Source organism: Arvicola amphibius, chromosome 11 (assembly GCF_903992535.2).
Source record: "Arvicola amphibius chromosome 11, mArvAmp1.2, whole genome shotgun sequence".
Classification (NCBI taxonomy): domain Eukaryota; kingdom Metazoa; phylum Chordata; class Mammalia; order Rodentia; family Cricetidae; genus Arvicola; species Arvicola amphibius.
The window spans coordinates 24,778,208-24,797,318 of NC_052057.2; the positions used below are offsets into that span (position 1 = coordinate 24,778,208).

Below are 19,111 nucleotides of genomic sequence, written 5' to 3' on the forward strand. Positions count from 1 at the left end.
ACTCAACAGGCTTTTTTACAGGAGCACAGCCATGCCGAGCTGAATCCGTGGAGCATCTCATTGGATTTTACACTTTCACTGTTGAATATATTTTTATGAACTTATCCACCACCAAAAATGAAAATCCCATGCCCGGCTTAGAGGTCGAAAAAGAATTGACTATATTCTCTTTCATCATTCACTCAGGCCTTCCTCATCCCATAATACTTATTTTCTTTTTTTTTTACTTTCTTTTTATTTATTCTTTGTGACTTTCACATCATGCATCTCCATCCCATTCATTTCCCTGTCCCTTTGTATCTGCCCTCTGCCCTTGCAACCTCTCCCCCCGAAAAAAAAAAATTAAGAGGAAAAAAAAAGAAAAAGGAAAAATCTCATCATGGAAGTTGTAGTGTGGCACAGTGAGCCATGCCATAAACCCTTTTATCCATGTATCTTTACTTAGACGTGTTCACTGCAGAGAGTCATTGGTCTGGTTAAAGGCCTCTGGTTTCTACTACACTGCCAATGCTGGGACCTCCCTGGAACTCCCGTTGGTTATCCTGTTGTTGTCCTATGGCATGGAGATCCTGCAGCCTTGGGTCTGCAGGACTGGTCACTTCATGTACTATCACAGATGGGTAGATGTTGGGGTGGGCCAATTCACACAGCCGATGGTTCTGAGCATGGGTAGTTGCAGGGTTGGTCATCCAGTCAGCTCTCCACCATCCTAAGCACCAGGGTGAACTCTCCAGCATTGCCCTGGATAGTCTGAGGACCAAGGGCTAGGGTCAGTTCTCCTGCTTTCATGCCCTCAGGGCCTTCAGGGCCACCTCTCATAGGCTTCGAAGGGAGAGATCTCTCCCGCAACCACACCACCATTATGGCAGATGAGGGGCAGGGCCAGATCACCCATGTTTAGGTTCTTGGGCATAGTTACCCACAATACTTTGCCTTTCTTGTTCTTTTTTCTATATATACTGTATCCACGTATACATCTGTTTATATGTATACATATATTTACTGTTGGCTAGATTCCTCACACGAGGGAGAAAATGTAATTTTTTTCTCTATGAGATTATATAATCCAAACTGATTTTGAATGTTGCCTCTTTTCAAAATAACTGGAACTGGATGCGTTTGTTGTGTCTTTTTGCAAATTAAGTTAAATTTAAACTTCTTTCTGATGAACACTCGTGTTGTATCTTGGTTTTAATATGATTTCTGGATAGGCATTGCAGAATTACAGCATGTATTCATTTGTTCCAAACACATGAGTGGGAGAAGATGGGAGGGTAAAAGCCCCCGAGGATGTGAGGGAGCAAGTCACCAAAGAGGAGGAGGAAGAAGAGGATGAGGAGGAAGAGGTGGAGGAGAAAAAATAGTGCAGGAAGGGAAGGAGACAGAAGAGGAAAAAGTGGAGGTAGAAGAAAAGGAAGAGGAGGAGGTGGAAGAAGAAGAGGAGGAGGAAGAGGTGGAGGAGGGGAGAGGGATGAGGAGGGGTGGAGGGAGAGGGTCTAGGCCTCTCTCCAGGTTTGGCCACTGGAGGACCTGTGCTCCTGGGCCCCCAATTCCTAGCCCTCTCTCTTTAATTCTGTACCTCACTCAAGAAGTCAACAGACCACATGAAAAGGGAAAGTTCCCAAGAAGCAAGGGACACTTGCTGAACTAAGGGAACTATGTCAGGAACTGCAGGAGTAGGGTCTGTATCAGTTGGCGCACCTTTGATGCAGCCACCCCCCCCCCCCCCCAAAGACCTGGCTGCTTGGGAGGTCCCTGATCTTTCTCAGTCTGTAGGCACAATTCACTACTCACTGCAGGAGAAGCACTAAGATTTTTTTTCCCCACTGTACACACGCAAGCTTGGCGGGCAGCCACTTGGATCTCTTCTGTGCATTTGCCTGAGAACATTACACCAGGATTACCAGAAAAGGAAAAGTCTCCAGAGCGTTTTATGAGGAGGGCTAAATGTTTTGTATAATTTACATGGAACAGTGACCTTGCTGTCCACAAAGAAAGCAAGCCCAGGGGGACTGTGCTTGGGCCCAGAACCGGTTACCCAGAGTGAGCTCTGGGTTCGTAAAGCCTGTGTGTGCAGGCATGGGCTGGAGAGGTTCAGGGCGGAGCTGTTGCATAAAAGCTGTCTACAGTATTAAGTTAATTCCTGTCTTCATTTTTCAGGGTTTAAAGAGAAGGGTGTGGCTCAGTAGTAGAACAGTTGCCTAATGTGTGAAAGGCCCTGGATTGGATCCCATTGCCCGCCACAAAAATACCACTTGATTTTTCTAGTACTGCATATATAAGGCATAGCCAGTGCTAAAACAAGCGCCTTCCCAGGTTCTGGAATCTTTTTTTCACTTGTCACACACACTTTTTGTAGAAGACACAGCAAGCCTTTGCTCTGTCATTCAGTTGTACTTAGATAACTCACCTAAGGGGAACAGTCACTGAGCGTTGAGCCAGTACAACTGCAGAACACTTGGTATTAACCTGGGCAACCCACTTCATATCCTACTGGTGGTGAACATATGGAGCAAACACAGTTGCCTTCTGATTCTGCAAGATTCAAAGGATTTTGGATGCCCTGGCAGTGCCTGCTCTTTTGTATGTCTCCAACCTCCAAATATCCTAGAATGACTGAAATATTGTAGATGTTCCAATAAGTCACAGCTGAGCCATGCTTGGCTCCCTCTCTGCCAACTCTAAGCTCTCCAGGATCCTGGGGAGATCACGTTAGTGCCATCTGTTGCTTCAAGATGAAGACGGCACTTCCTTTCGCACGCCATTGGAGAACCCAGCCAGCAGAGACTGTTATCTCTGCAGTGCTGGGCTTCGGTTCGCTTGTCGGATTTCTTTCAGACACATAGTGTCTTGTGTTTGGTTTGTGTTTTTCAGAATAGCACTGTCTGCCTGATATCTATCTCTTCCACACTCGAGAGTGTGTTCTGGCTACACTATCCCTTCAGATGTCAAGAGTGTAAACATGCTTCTTACCACTAAAACCCTGGCAGCAGATCACTAACATTCATCCTTATGATCTCAGGCAACGATAAGTTCTCTTTCAGTGCTAGAAAAAGTCACATAAATCCCAGTAGCCACTTTTCAAACACCAGACTTTTAAAATTTGTAAACTTAGAACCATCGAAGGAAAGTTTCATCTTCTCTTTTTTTAGTATTTAGATTATTATTTATTTATGTGTACATATGTCTATGTCTGTATATGTGCATGTACCTGAGGTTAGGGCCGTCCCATGGAGCTGGAGTTACAAGCAGTTGTAAGCTGCCTGATGTGGGTGCTGGAAATTGAACTCAAGTCCTCTGCAAGAATAGTACATGTTCTTAACCACTGAGCCATCTCTCTAGCCCGTTTTATTTTCTAATTAATTTTTTATTATTTTATTTTATATGTGTTTGTGTTTTGCTTACATGTGTGTCTGTGTACCACATGCCTGGTGCCCACAGAGGCCAGAAGAGGGCATCAGATCCTCTGAAACTGTAGTTCCAGATGACTGTAACCACCATGTGGGTTTGTGGAAATTTCATAATAAAATGCATTCAGAGACTGGACAGATGTCTTGGTGGTTAAGAGCACATGCTCTTTTTTGTTTGTTTGTTTGTTTGTTTGTTTGTTTTGAGACAGGATTTCTCTGTGGCTTTGGAGCCTGTCCTGGAACTAGCTCTTGTAAATCAGGCTGGCCTCGGACTCACAGAGATCAATCTGCCTCTGCCTCCCGAGTGCTGGAATCAAAGGCATGCACCACTGCCACCTGGCTTAAGAGCACATGCTCTTGCAGAGGATTCACGTAGGGTGAGTCACAGATACCTGTGACCCCCAGCTCCATGGACTCTGATGCCTTCTCAGGCCTCCATAGAACTGTGTACACAGCTCTCCCCTATCCCCCGTGCCAGTCAGCCTGTCTGCAAAATTTTCAACACAGGCATGACTTTTCTGGGAAACTTCAGCACAGAGTGCCCACCAGATACCCTGCAGTGAGTAACCCACACTTAAAATTGCAGATAAAACTTTTCCTTCATACTTCTACAGAATTTTTTAAATTATATTTTCTCTATTTAATATGTCATCATTCTCTGCTCCTGAAACAATAATTGTAAAAAAAAAAAAAAAATACAGTCAGCCTTCTAGATCCTCAGGTTCCACACAAGCAAAATCGCCAAATCACCATCCAGATTGATCTCAGAATAGTTGCCTCTGTGCTGAGCACACCCGGAGTGGTTTTTATTGTCTCTGGCCTTTTTTCAAAAAGTTATTAGCATATATTGCTTATATGAGTGGTGTGTGTGTGTGTGTGTGTGTGTGTGTGTGTGCGCGCGTGCAATGACCTCAGAAGCCAGAAGAGGCACTTGGATACACCGAGACTGGAGTTATAGGCTATTGTGAGCTGTCATGTGTTATGACTGAACCTGCCATTGTCTAAACTGGTGAACATCTCTCTAGCACGTCATTGGTCTTCAAACAATACTGTGTCTCAACTACTGAAGAAACACTTATGAGTACCCAGTACTATACTAATCTGCAAATGACTTCAAGTATATGTGAAGATGTGTGGGTTATGCGCCAGCACTGCTCGCTGTGTTGAGGAACCTGCCCAGCTGTATACTTGGGTATTTTGGGTGAAAAACACAGTGCTTTGTCCAAACAAAGGGAGGCGGGGAGTTTATTCAGAGAATAGTTAATATGAGTGACTATGGCCCTGAGACATAGATCCAGGCTTCCCTGATTGGCGGGTTCTATCATCAGTCAGGTTGCCTGAGCTTTTATCAGTCATAGAATAAATGGAAATTGTAAGTCAATGTGCTTACCAAATACATCTATCAGGAAAGGCATTGGGTAGACCAGTGAGAGCCTAGCAGGAAAACCTCTTCTGTCTTATTTTTAGCTTTGAGGGAGGTGGAAGCTAATGTCTACTGAGTTGATATATTTCAAAGGTTGCCTAATAATCAGAGGGATATTAAGTCAGAGATAAAGGCTGGTGATAATTAGAAATTAAGGGGGCTAAAGACATCCCAAGATAATTTTAGATTTCTGTCCGCAACATCCCTGCTCTCTGCAATCATGAAGTCCTAGCCAGTCAGCCTGTCTGCAAAATTTTCAACACAGGCATGACTTTTCTGGGGAACTTCAGCACAGAGTGCCCACCAGGTACCCTGCAGTGAGTAACCCACAGATGTTCAGGCAGTGACTGTTTCTTTAGATGTTTGCCAACTGCTGGTGTTGTTCAAGACGCTGTGCCAAGATGACAGAGACTAAGAATTCGCTCTGTCTAATCTTTCATGTTTCCTGGACCCCTAATAAGTGTTAGGCAAGCTCCCAAGGTGCTGAAAACACGGCAGTGAAGAGAGATCCCCTTTTAGGAGAATCTGAACAAAGAGCTCCACCGACCCGTGCACTTTACTGCAAATGATCAGGGCAGGCTTCCCGTTGGCAGCTTCTGAAGGTCGGGGAAACTTGGCCTTGACCTTCAGGAAGCCTTTGCACCCCTTCCTCCTTACAGAAAAAAAAGACTTCGATGGAGTCGCTCACACTGGCAGCTGGTAAATTAATGGGCATTGTCATGTGTCCCTTGGGCTATGACAGTCTCTCTTTTGTGAAGACAATTGCACTATTGGGGATAGCGCTGCCTTAGCAGGTCAGCAGTCCCTGAAGGCAGCCCTTGAAAAGAAGTAAAATGGTCGGTAGCTTTTTATGAAAATTCTTTTTAAGAAGTGAAATCACAGGCCTGTTACAGGCCTCTTACACGGCTGAGAGAGATCTCAGCTCCTGTCTCCCTGAGGGTGAGGGTGTTTCACAAATGTTTGGTTTCACCGTCCCTGGAAATGTGTTAAAAAGTGAAGCTGTTGAGTCAGAATGCCGACAAGGAGCTCGTTCTGGGTTTCCTGTCATTTTTGTTAATAATCATCCCCATCCTGAAGGGTGATTTTCAGGATTGTTCACTGCCAGGAAGAATTCAAAAGCAAGTAAACACAAAAAGCCACGGAGTTCCCACAGCTGCAGTGTGGTAAGATGACCCTGGAGAGGAGAGCTAACGTGGAAAGAAATGCCAAGGTTTGCTCTGTACCTGTGGGTATGCGCTCCATCTTGGCTGGGGCGGGGGCTGTCTAGACTACCCAACGTGGTCACAACAATGCGATGCCCCTTTCCAGGGATCGCTGTGCCCTTGGCAGATGGAACCTGTGCCCTTGCTGAACTTGAACTCACACGTTTGCTAGTTCTTTTCGAGGCTGGTAGGCTTGCCAAGTTGTGTGGCCTGGATCTGGTTCAACAGTCAGCCATTAGCCGAAAGCCCTTGATTAATTCTCTGGGGACAGGAGATTGCCACTTCGATCAAAACATTTTTCTCCCTTGGCTTTTCTAGAAAAGACACTTGAAAACTCCTGTGTCATAATTATGGGAGACCTAGGAATTCAGCTGTAGATCAAAAACATTTTTCTTTTTCTTTTTAACGAAGGAAAGGAGAGCCACACAGCACCACCCAGGTTCCGGGACACTAGCCTTAGAGGCCAGAAGCAAGCGGCACAGAGAAAAAGCTTCAGTAGCCATCACAACAAACCCTTGACCTCCCCTGGTTTCCCTCCTGAAATTTTTAATTATAATAAATTATTTCATATGTACGGGTGTTTTGCGTCCACGTACATCTGGCCACCCGGTGACCTCAGAGGCCGGAAAAGGGTGTCAGATCTCCTGGAACTGGAGTTCCGGGTAGTTGAGCACCACCATGGTGGTTTTGGGAACTGTTCTTAACTGCCTAGCCATCTCTCCAGTCCCCTCCCCCTGGTAGTCTTCATCATAGTGAAAGCACCTAGCGATACTAGCCTCTTCCTCTCACCGTTCACCAGAGATGCTTATTCGTTTTATGTCCCTATGGTTTGTCCTTCTGCCAGCTTTCTTCATTCAAGCAGCTCACACAACAGCCAAGCTAGCTTCAAGTGGCTCCTAGATGCTTGTACTTGCTGCCTGTGGTCCGTCCATCCACCTTCCACACCCCTAAAGGCATCATCACTTAAATGATTAAATTAAATCTCATCAGCCTCCCACCCCTCTTAAAACTGAGCACACCTTTGTACCGGATATCTACCAGGACAAGATTCCAGTCACAGGGGCCTGCAGGGCCTGGCCATTGGCACCTATTTCTTTGTTCACGTTGTCTCTTTTTCCTAATTATACCACAACCATGCCAAACGGTGCTGTCCCTAAGCAGCCAAGGCTATGGACTCATCCACACCTCTGCTTCTGCCCATCATCCTCCCACCCCACCACGCCCCTCCACCTTCTCCCAACTAACTCATGTTAGGGCTTCTAAAGCAGCCCACCACAGGCATCTTGCTTTTCCTATGGAAAAAAAAGCCACTGTGTTGACACTGTACACATAATCTGACAAAGTGTATTTGAGGTTTATGGATCTTTCCAATCCTGTCATTCTCTGTACACTATCTCTCAACTCCATAGCCTGCAGGGCTCGGCGGGGACCATCCCTCAGGTCGTAAACTGGGGCTGCTGTCTTCAATCTAGTTTTACTGCTTTATTATTTTTTGTTGTTATTCTCCATAGATTATGTTTATTAATAAAGTAGTTTTAAATGAGCAAAGTCTTAGCTTTGGAGGCAGGTGGGTTTGAGTATATGTTATCTGCCATGAGATATAAGAACGATAGCCCTAACATTTTTATCATATTAGTATATGGCTTCTGCAGGTGACCACGTTATGAGACAAGAACGGTTTTCCAGCTTCATCTTTTCTTCCTACTTACCTTCTACTCAGGAGTACAGAAAGTAAACAGTGAACGGGTTGCATGAGTGTAAATTAAAAAAAAAAAGAAATGGCTTTCACTAGAACACACACACACACACACACACACACACACACACACACACACACAAAACCTCCAATCCCCAAGAGGGAAAAATAGTGTGATAGACTAGTAAATCAGGTGATCTGACATCACATGGTCCAATTGGATTGTCCTTGTGTTATAAAGCAGAATTTCAAGACCCAGAGAAGTGACTCCCTTCGGGTGAGGCTTTGCACAGTGACCCAGGAGGTCCCGGGCTTAGAATTTGGAGGGGGAAGCTCTTCTCATGGCTACACTGACTAGAAAACCACGAGCAGAGCTGACAGCCAGCCACCCTGACGAGTGTTCACTAGGATTCTGACAGGAGAAGAGTGCATTCCTTTGAGCCCGGAACAGAATGGAGTGGCGCGGGCTGTTTATTCTGGACCGCTGCTGGCTGCCAGCAGACGTGTTCCAAGTGTCGTTTCTTAATCAGTCTGTGGTCAACACTATTTATTTTCCCAGTGTCAGCCACACACTCTTATCCCTGGGACCTCACACGGATTGTGTTTAACACTTTATGCGTCACGGTCTTTCTTCCTTCAGCTGCTGAGATTCCCAAACAAATCAGCCACATGCTGGAGCTTTATTGATTTGAAATCTTGTAAATGTATCATTAGTTAGCAGGCATAAAAGTGTTGGTGTTTGACTTCTGCTCGGTGATTTCTGAAGTAGGTACAGTCGCTTCAAGCGCCATCTGGCCTCTGTCCCCATTGCTCCCCTTTAGTTTTTGAGTGACAGTTGCAAACAAATGCACACATAACATACTCTTGTTTTTTCGTGCAAAGAAAGGGTTTTTTTTCTTTTCCTTCACACAGTCATTCCTATTTAAGCATTTAAAGAAGAATATTCTAAAAATATGAACATCTAAGTATGTTTATTGCTTCATTGCTTTAAACATTTTCAAAGAAATTGCTACTTAGTGGAAAATAACTCACATTTTACTATATTAGTCTCTCATGTTTGAAACCTGCTTGTTCTATGTCCTATGTAGCAAATTATTTAACCCTTCCAAGACCCAACTTGGTTTTGTCAACAGTAGATAAAAATAATTACCTTGTAAGACGGTTAGTTCTGGTAAAGCCCTGGAGACAGCTTAGCATAGGGACTAGAGGACCTGAAGAGGCAGACACAGAAATGCAGCTGGTGCATCACCCTGACTGCACTATTGCCATGGCAGGAACCTGGTGCTAACTGCTGTGTTTTCTCCCACACAAGAGGAACTGACAGCCAGAGCTATTCCTTTACATCAGAGAGTCGGAAATCTTAACTTATGGTCCCAACTCTTTTTCTTTCCCTTCCTTCTTCATTTCTTTCTCTCTCCCTTGTTTTCTTCCTTAGATAGAATCTTACATTGCCCTTACTGGCCTAGAACATGCTATGTAGATCAGACTTGCCCTAAGATTGCATAGATCTGCCTGCTTCTGTCTTTTCATTGCTAGATTAAGGCCTGTGACATCATGCCTGGCTAAAAGATTGTTATCTCAATTTTTAATACATGTGTATGTGTTGTGCCTTGATATATACATACGTACTACATGTCTGAAGAGGTAGAAAAAATATATTGGGTTCCTGAAGTTGTAAGCCATATTGAAGTTATAGGCTGTTGTGAGCTGCCCAGTGTGTGTGCTAGGAATGGACCCTGGGTCCTCCACCAGAAAGTACTCTTAACCTCGGAGTCATCTCGCTTACCCTTGTTCCTTTATTCATTTATTTTATTTGGAACTGGGGTCTTTCTATATAGCCTTGCTATCCTGGAACTTGCCCTGTAGACCAGGCTGGCCTCAAACCTACAGAAATACACCTGCCGCTGCCTCCCGAAAACTGGGATTATATGCCATCATATCCAGCAAAGGGAAACTGTACACACAGGCTTTGACATAGGCGCTGAGAACTGTACTCTCAACGTTTTGGTGGTGAGCCTGAGCTGTCTCTCCAGCCCTCCTCTGAGTTTCGATTAAACACATTATGTCAGTGCAGTCTGGAAGCAGAAAGATACGCAGGTTTAGAAAGAAGCTAACTTTACCCACATCAAAAACTTGGTTGATTTCCACCTGTGATTGGTTTTTGATGTTTGCCTCTCTGCAACCTTTGCCTTGTAAATTAAATGGAATGTTGGCTGAAGGCTTTTTAACTGGTCTTCCCAAATAATTACGCTCGTGACTGTAAACCGTGTCCCATTAGCTCCTCGGAACCCCCAGCGATGCTTCCTCTGTACTCATAACCATCCGGAATAATCGTCCGCTTTCATAGGCCATCCAAGGCACCCACAGGTGGGAGCAGAACGTGGTCAGAGGCAGCTAGTCTTACTGCAGCAATTTTAAAGAAATACAGCAAGCAAGATTCTTGGGAAAGCTAGCAAAGAAAAGCAGAGTCTGGGGAAGTCAGTGGGGCTTGGCTCAGTGACGATGCGAAGGCCTCCACCATCAAAATGCTGCCCAGCTAACATCCTTACTAACCTGTTCCTCTGACAGGCACTTGCTTTTGACTAGGTCTGCAGCTCTGAGGCTAGCCCCGCCCGCACAGTGCTCTAACGTTCCCTTTTCTGCAATCCAGGTTTCAGATCCAGTCCTTTCAAGGTTGCAAACTTCTATTTCCACCTCTACCTCTTCCTACTCTCAGCCACACCCACACCCTCCCCTCCCTGTCCCTGAGACAAGTCTGTCCATTTGCTGCTGTTCTACCCGGCTCACTCTGCAGGGCAGCTCCCTGAGTCACTGTCGAGCAACAGGCCACCCTCTCAGAACCTCCACACTGTAGGGTCTGTCACCTGGTTCAGTGCCGAGTTCCTGTACTCTGGCCCCGAATCTTATGCATGCGATTCACCTGAGATCCGTCAGAATGTTTGGTGTCCTGGCTGGTTTTGATTGAGATGGGAAGCCAGGAGCGAGCGCTGCCGTGCAGACCTGTGAGCCGCTTTGGGCAATGTTGCCGTAATAAAAAGTGTTTGGCAAATTTTAAATTTCACCCCATTGGTTTGAATTTGCCATCAGCAAGTTTCCCATCCCTTCCTTTGTTTGTAGATTATAAAATACTGCGGGATAAAACGTTAATTAATTTACTAATTAAATGTTGGACTGGCAGGATGGCTCAGCCTGCAAAAATGCTTGTCATGTTGGCCTTATAATCTGAGTTTGATCCTGGATTCAACAGTGGAAGGAGACTCCTAAAGGTGTCCTTGGGTTACTAAATGTATGCCATGGTAAATACACACACCACACCATATACACACACACACACACACACACACACAGACATACACACCATATATACACAGAGACACACACACATGCACACCATACACACACCACACAACATACAAACACACCACAGCACAGACACACACACACACAAAACACAATATATACATAACACAAATGCCACCCCATACATATACAACATATACACACAACACAACACATACATGCATATACTCACACACACACACCATACATACACACGTACACACTCACACACATAGAGTCCATTTATAAATTCCTAATTCATCAAAAGGCATAGTGAAAATTTTTCATGATTGTGGTACTAAAATTTCCTTTACAATGTGTGTTGACCTTCAGAAAGACCAGGTCCGTTTTGGGGTGAAACTGTGTTGGCAGTAGAGTGGCAACATTATCTTTCTGGAGAAGGCTTACAGCTCCTTTTGCTTATCCAAAACCTTTGGAAGATTCCATTACTATCGGCATCCTAAGTATGTACTGATTTGTCTTGATTCTTTCTAAGGAAGCTATTGTTGTTGAGAATGAAATGTCAGAATGTGCCTTTAAAATGAGATAGACCTTCAAACTTCCTTTGAAATATATATTTAAACTTCAGTTTTTTTAGCAAGAATTTTGAAAACTGTTTTCAAATATCAGGCAGGAGGTCATTTTTAGAATATATATTTATGTATTTAAAGTATTTCTGGAAAGAAAAGTGGGACCCAGCCAAAATAATTTAGGATTATATTTATACTTCCAGATCAAAAAAGGCTTACAAAGTCATTCTCTGGCACAAACAACCACATACTCTCTCTGGGGTGCACACAGCCACTGCCTGGCGCTGAGTGCACTTGGCTTCCGGCACAGAGGCAAATACATTAATTCAGTTGCTATGGGCAACAAATGATCTTTACATTGTTGCTAATTCACTCAACAGATACTTGTTGTGCACCCACTGACAGATATGGATAGAGCTAAGTGCCCAGAAAGTATACATGAATAAAGGAAGCTTAGTTCTGCCCCTATAGGCTGAGACAAGAGGGAAGGCAGAATGGTCCCCAAAGCAGCATCTTCCAAACGGAAGACTGGAAGAGACAGCCAGAGGCTGGGAGCAGAACATACAAGATATCACAAATGCTGTTACCAAGCAGAAAGTGATCCACACAGGGTGTAAAAGGCAGAAAGAGTTTCAGTGCCTTGTAGTCCATAGTGAGGAGTTTGGGGACATCCTAAGGATAGTGGGGTGCACTAGAAGCTTTCCAGCAAGACGGTAAGTGTGGTGTTACTGCCTTTTGGGGCTGTCTGTTTCAGTTAAGAGTCTCTTTAAATGGTCCTTGGGAGAATTCAAGCACCGGGCGATGCTAGCTGCATCTTGTGATGAACTGGAGAAAAGCCAGGAGGAAGGAGTTACTGCTGGAGAGTGGACTGTTCCCCACAGGCTTGTGTGTTTGAACTCTCAGTCCCCATCTGTTGGCATTGTTTTGAAAGGTATAGAGCCTTTAGTAAGTAGAGGCTCATTGGAGGAGTTATGTCTCTAGGGGTGGGCCTTGAGGATTGCTAGACTGAACCCACTTCCTGTCCATGCTCTGAAAATGAACGCAGAGGCAGCATGTCTAGCTACCGTGTGTTCCTGCCATGATGTATCCCCTCAAAATACAAACCAAATTAAATCCATCTTTCCTAAAGTTGCTCTTGTTAAGTCTGGAGCGTAGTCTCCAGCCCCTGGCATCCATCCCAGCCAACCTGGCCTGGGAGTTGCATTGCTCTGGACTCCAAATCCCAGCATTCCAGGTCTTGACCCCTCTGGGGGTGGAGAGAGGTCAGGGCCACTTCCACAGGGTATTTAAGTGGGCTTTCAGCGGAGAAACACGTGGTTCCGGGTCTTCATGGGCTCTCTGCTTTCCTGTCTCCCCGACATGCGCTGGGCCACCCGAGAGCGCTGTACTTAATAAAACGATAGGCATTTTGATTTGGTTTGATTTGACCTAATAGGCAGAGCCACCCTTCTTTTTATTATTTTTTTTTAACACCTCCGTGAGTATTTTATCACAGCAAAGCAAAAAGAAAAGGATACAAGAGCCGAGCGGTGGTGGCGCACGCCTTTAATCCCAGCACTCGGGAGGCAGAGGCAGGCGGATCTCTGTGAGTTCGAGACCAGCCTGGTCTACAAGAGCTAGCTCCAGGACAGGCTCTAAAGCTGCAGAGAAACCTGTCTCGAAAAACCAAAAAAAAAAAAAAAAAGAAAAGAAAAGAAAAGAAAAAAAAGAAAGAAAGAAAGAAAAAAGAAAAGGATACAAGAGTGGAACTAACCTCCCCACCCTGAGGAAAAAAATGACCTTGCTATGCCTGTGGGAAGTGGGTGGTGAGTACTCAGGAAGCCCTAAAGGTCTGTGCTGGTCAGCTTTTGTCAAATTTACACAAACCTAGGCAGCTCTTGGAAGAGGACATCTCTTCCAAGTGGAGGAACTGCCCCCATCAAGCTGACCCATGGCTTTGTCTGTGGAACCTTCCCATGATTGCTGAATGACGTGGGAGACAGTAGCCCCCTCTCTGGACAGATAGGTCTGGGAAATGCAAGCCAGGGAAGCAAACCAGAAACTAGTCTTCCTCTGTGTATGGTTCCTGCCTCTTCTGCATGAGTTCTTGCCCTGACTTGATTCAAAGTTCAGCTACAGTCCAGACCTGTCAATCAAATAAACCCTTTCCCTCCTCATGCCACTTTTGGCCATGGTGCTTATTTGTTACAGTAATGGAAAGCAAACCAGGGCAGCACTGAAACCTCCAAAGAGATTCCTAGGTTAGAGTCGATCCCCTTGTATTATTTTTAATACCAAATCCAAAGACAACGTTGACGCTTTGCCCAAAAATAGCATACAGACTTGCATCCCATTCAGTTTTAAGCAAACAGTTAAATCTACAGAGCTTGCTTGCCTGATGGTTCTTGGGCACACAGGAGTCCGTAAGATTAGGCTCCGGATAGCAATTACAGCCTGCACCTCTTCCTTTCATCTCAGGAGACACAGTGAAATCGTAAACACCAATCCAGACACCAAATAAGTAAATAAATAATAAAAAAAAGTTCACTTCCTCCCCTCTGGGAAGAGAGCTTGAATTATTCTGCAGGTGTGTGAGCTGTGTGGTCTTGCCAAGCCTTTCCCTTCACTTCCACATCAGCAGAGGTAAAGTGAAAGTGTTCACAGCCTGGCAAGTCTGACTCCTGCTTGTGAGGACTGGGAGGATGGGAGGTACCGCTTTTGCTCAGAAACCTAATTCACGTGATACCGGAAATGTGGAGAGACTTAGAAAGGTCGCGGGTTGGAGGCACGTGACCAAGCCTCCATGGTAATCATGAAAGGCTCTTGAAGAGAAGCTGCGGTGCCCAGTTCAGCCGTCTGCTCAGAATAATCGCGTCTGGCTTCTCTCCCTTCACCTTTGCCCTTCCTCCGATGTGAGAAATGTAAGGAATGTATTCATTTGTCATTCAGGTCTGCTTGCCTAGGGTTATAAGATAACAACTCCATCTGTACAGACACCCAAATGTCCAAGTTGAAAGGAGAGCGGGGAGGCGAACCATGCCATAGGCAGATTTATCACCTCCAAACCCAAACAGGCAAACATTTCCAAGATTGATTTCATTTTATCTAAGAGGCCAGTGGAGCTTGATGCTTTGAAATATGCCTACCAGTTGGAGGAAGAAAAAAAGCAAGCATTTGTAGTATACCTTCTGAAAAAGGTAATTCATTTGCAAATAGGGGAGTGAAGAAAGACCTCCGTGAGCTTTCTCTGTGGTTTTGTTTTATTCCGCGTGCGGGGGATGGAATCCAGGGTTTTGTACGCATTAGACAAGTGCTCTCTCCCTGAGCTCACCCCACCGTCACGTTCATCCCCAATGGCACCCTGTGGCTCCCTTGCCCTTGAGCTTTTAGAGAGTTCAATCTAATTCTAAGAACTAGAACAACATCCCTTTAAGGATGCTAAGAAGCCACGGAGTGAGCCGTGTATTCTTGGATAAATTCCTTTTGAATCTTGTAAAACTAAAGACAAATAAATAGATTGCTTTTCGTGTGCTCACTTGCTTATTTTACTTTGTTAATAACTGCTTATATGATAAACTCTCGGTGGGGAACTATTTGCAGTTTCCTGGACGGCTATCCATAACTCAAAATCAGGCATTTTAAAAAGTTTTCCCGTAATTCATCTCAGTTTTCCCTCGTCATCTACTGTCCTTCAGACCCCTGGCAGCTATATCAAGAGTCACAGGTTAATCATAAAGAGAATAGATAGGAGAATTAATAGGAGACAGCTACATTCATTCCAATGCATCACCAACACAGGAGAAAACAGTGCTCCGGAGGCAGGAACTACAGACAGCATCCTTCACATTCATGAGGATAGACGCTAACCTCTTAGTATGAGATTATTTTAGTGAAACCTCAGTTTATATAGAGCATACCAAAAGCCCTACAAATAACTGGCAACTAGTTCTGGGTCTCTCTCAAGTCTTAGGGACTAATCCTTGTTTTATACTGTAGAGTCTAATCCTGCTCATTAAAAGTAGACTCAAATATGGCGAGTTAAATCTGAATCCAATTGACCAGAAGATAGCTTAAGGCAAATGCCATCTCTCTGTTCCACAGTGAGTGCTCAGGCAAAACTAAAAAAAAAAAAAAAAGAGCCGGGCAGTGGTGGCGCACGCCTTTAATCCCAGCACTTGGGACACAGAGGCAGGCTGACCTCAGTGAGTTCGAGGCCAGCCTGGTCTACAAAGTGTTATGTATTGTGTTTCATTTGATTGTATTTTTTTCAGCTAAGCTTCTAAGGATGCCTAGAAGCCACTTATAACCTACATATGAGTTCATGGATGTAACTCAGTGGCACAGCACTTTCTTGGCACGCATGAGGCCCTGGGTTCAATCCCCAGCACCTGAAAACACAGTAATATAGGCATTGCATACATGAAAAGCAAGCCAAGTCAGGTACCTTGAGATGAGATCCATTAACTCACTCAAAGGAAACATGGCAGTGCCAATACAAAGAAGCAGACTTGGGGATGGTTGATGTAAAGAGAGAGAAATAACAGCAGTGTTTTCTGTATCCTTGTTAACAGAACCCATCTTCTACTTTGGTGATGTCCAGTACTCCGTGGATGAGAGTTCTGGCTACGTGGAGGTGCAGATATGGAGGACGGGTACTGACCTCTCCAGGCCTTCGAGTGTCACCGTGAGGTCCCGGAAAACGGAGCCCCCCTCTGCGGATGGTGAGCAGTCTGCTAAATTAGCCTTTTGTGTCGTTCAACAGCGTCCAGCTACCAAGCGCTTCTCCTGATGGGAACATTCCTCGTGGCTTACTTTTCCTGAAATTATTACTATGGAGTGTGTAAATTTAGACTTTTCCATTGTAAAGAAAGAGATTTAAGCACCATGAACCAGAGTCCAGGTTATAAGATTCAACGGCTAAATTGCGATGTCCAGATTTGCAGGACTTGGTTCTCTACCCAGCGAACCTAATACACTTAGCTGTTCTGACGTTACTAGGGGAGCAGTCACACCCACCACCCTCACAGAATCTAGAAACGTTTCAGCCTCTCCCCGGTGTGCCTCTTCACTTGGCTCCCTCCTCTTTTTAACAAGTGTCCCTGTAAACACTTCAGATTCAGCAGGCTTCCCTCTACACAGCGCTACATAAATTGTCCGAGGTGACACAGCGCTGCCTCTGATCCCAGGCTCTAAAAGGCTAATGACAAACTTTAGGGGCAAACATGGGGCTGAAATTTTTCTTTTCCTTTTTTCAGCTAGCTGAATACGATTTCTCTCATATACACCCATCCCTCCTGGGTGTGACATGAGCAAGTGCACACGGATCTCATCATACACACTACCTGTCGTAAGCCCTCACACAGAGCAGGCAGGAGTGGCTCCAATTTAAAAGTCACCCATAGGTCCTAACTACTTGAATATAGTTAACCAGCAGGTTTATGCCACCATACTCAGTCCCCAAATTATTATTATTATTATCATCATCATCATCATCATCATCATTTTGAAGCAGGATCTTTCTACATAGCCCTGGCTGTCCTGGAACTTTCTACATAGACCATACTGGCCTCAAACTCTGTCTCCCAAGTGCTGGTATTAAAAGTGTACACCACTGCACCAGGCAAATTATTCACTTTTAAGAATGAAATTCAAATCAGAGTGGAGGCTGTGCATAAGGAAAAATAAGAATAGACCAAACAAAAATACAAAAGAAACATAAGGAAACATTTGTGAGTGTGTGTGCATTTGTTTTTTTTGGGGGGGGAGGGGAGGGCGTTGGATGCTAAAGATTGAACTCACAACTTTGCAAGTGACCAGTACAAACTCTTCCACCAAGTTACACCTCCCTTATGGTTTCTATCTTTTATCATTAGTATAAATTTTATTTCTTAATCAGTCAAAGACAAATACACTCATAGTTGCAAATTCAGAGATAAAATAGGTGTGTGTGTGTGTGTGTGTGTGTGTGTGTGTGTAGAGAGAGAGAGAGAGAATTGCCAGACTAGTAGGAAAAGAAACCAACCATACAGAATTACTGTCCCCCACCCTCAAATCTTCTTGGACACAGTGGCTGAAGATTAAAAGACAATTGTACTTTTACCTACTTTATATGTAAATAGAGGTATCAACACCACATATCTATTACATGGTCTCAAAAATATCAAATATGGCCGGGCGGTGGTGGCGCACGCCTTTAATCCCAGCACTCGGGAGGCAGAGGCAGGCGGATCTCTGTGAGTTCGAGACCAGCCTGGTCTACAAGAGCTAGTTCCAGGACAGGCTCCAAAGCCACAGAGAAACCCTGTCTCGAAAAACCAAAAAAAAAAAAAAAAATATATCAAATATGTCTTTGGAATTGATGTTTGCTTTAGTGACCTAGTGTGATGTGGGGGCAGAGGAACTTAGCACTGAAAAGTGTTGGGTTCTAACCAAGAGGCCACAATAGGCCCCAGTAAAATAGTCACTCCAGAAACAAACAAGATAGACATTTAATTGACATGAACAAAATTTAAATGTATCTTTTATATTTACACAATCTTACCATGCATTTGTTTGATATGCTGATTGTTTTAGAACTGATTATTAAAGGACTTTAATGAAGATGGAAAAGAGAGAAAATGGAATGGTAGAATATGTAATTCAAGTCCAGCCGTTGGAGATAAGGTTTAGACCTCCAGCTTAGATTCACTACATCAACAACCATGGAGATACCAATCTTTTCCATCTTGTTAACTGAACATATTTCTCTGCGGTATTTTTGTATATATGTTGTAGTATGAAACATTAACTATAAGTTCATCTATATAATTCATTTTTTAAAAATTTTGGCTCCCATGTAAATAATCCTTTCCTTATGGTTTTAGCTGGAACGGATTACGTGGGAATCAGTCGCAGCTTAGATTTCGCACCGGGAGTCAACATGCAGACTGTTCGTGTTCTCATTCTGGATGACCTGGGAAGACCTGTGCTGGAGGGAGTTGAAAAGTTTGAATTGGTACTGCGCATGCCGATGAATGCGGCCCTTGGCGAGCCCAGCAAGGCCACGGTGTCCATAAATGACTCCGCCTCAGACTGTGAGTGACTTTAAATTTTACAGTGCCAAGACTGAATGTGTGTAAATGGCAGGCAGGGTGTTAAGCTTAGTTTCCATTTGCTAAGGCTGACGATGCAAAGGGCCACAGACCAGATGACTTGAGCAATGGCAGCCTCTGCACTGCTAATGAGGAGCCTAAACGAGAGTCAGCAACCTTGGTCCCATCTGAGGCTTGTCAGCCGCTGTCTCATCCCTTCGTCCCTGTGCCTCTCCACATCATCCTCCCTCTTCAGACATCCATATGACCAGTTCTCTGTGTGACATGAGAACACCTGGCATATCTGGCTGACATCAGTGCTAATGACCTTAAACTTGATTACCTGCCTATTACCAAGGTACTTCAGCTATGATTTCAATATATAAGATGTTGGCATGGGAGACACCATTCACCCTATATAAATACCCCAAGTCTTTTCTCTTCCTGCTCATTTTGATAGAT

At 44.4% G+C, this 19,111-nt stretch overlaps 1 protein-coding gene across 1 annotated transcript in view; it reads left to right on the plus strand.

Moving 5' to 3' along the window:
* Positions 1 to 19,111, plus strand: part of Frem2 (FRAS1 related extracellular matrix 2) — a 130,813-nt gene that overhangs the window by 78,074 nt on the left and 33,628 nt on the right. The window contains exons 7-8 of the mRNA XM_038348099.1: positions 16,151 to 16,300; positions 18,443 to 18,652. Coding sequence (XP_038204027.1) covers positions 16,151 to 16,300; positions 18,443 to 18,652 — 360 coding nt within the window. The remainder of the gene's footprint in view (positions 1 to 16,150; positions 16,301 to 18,442; positions 18,653 to 19,111) is intronic.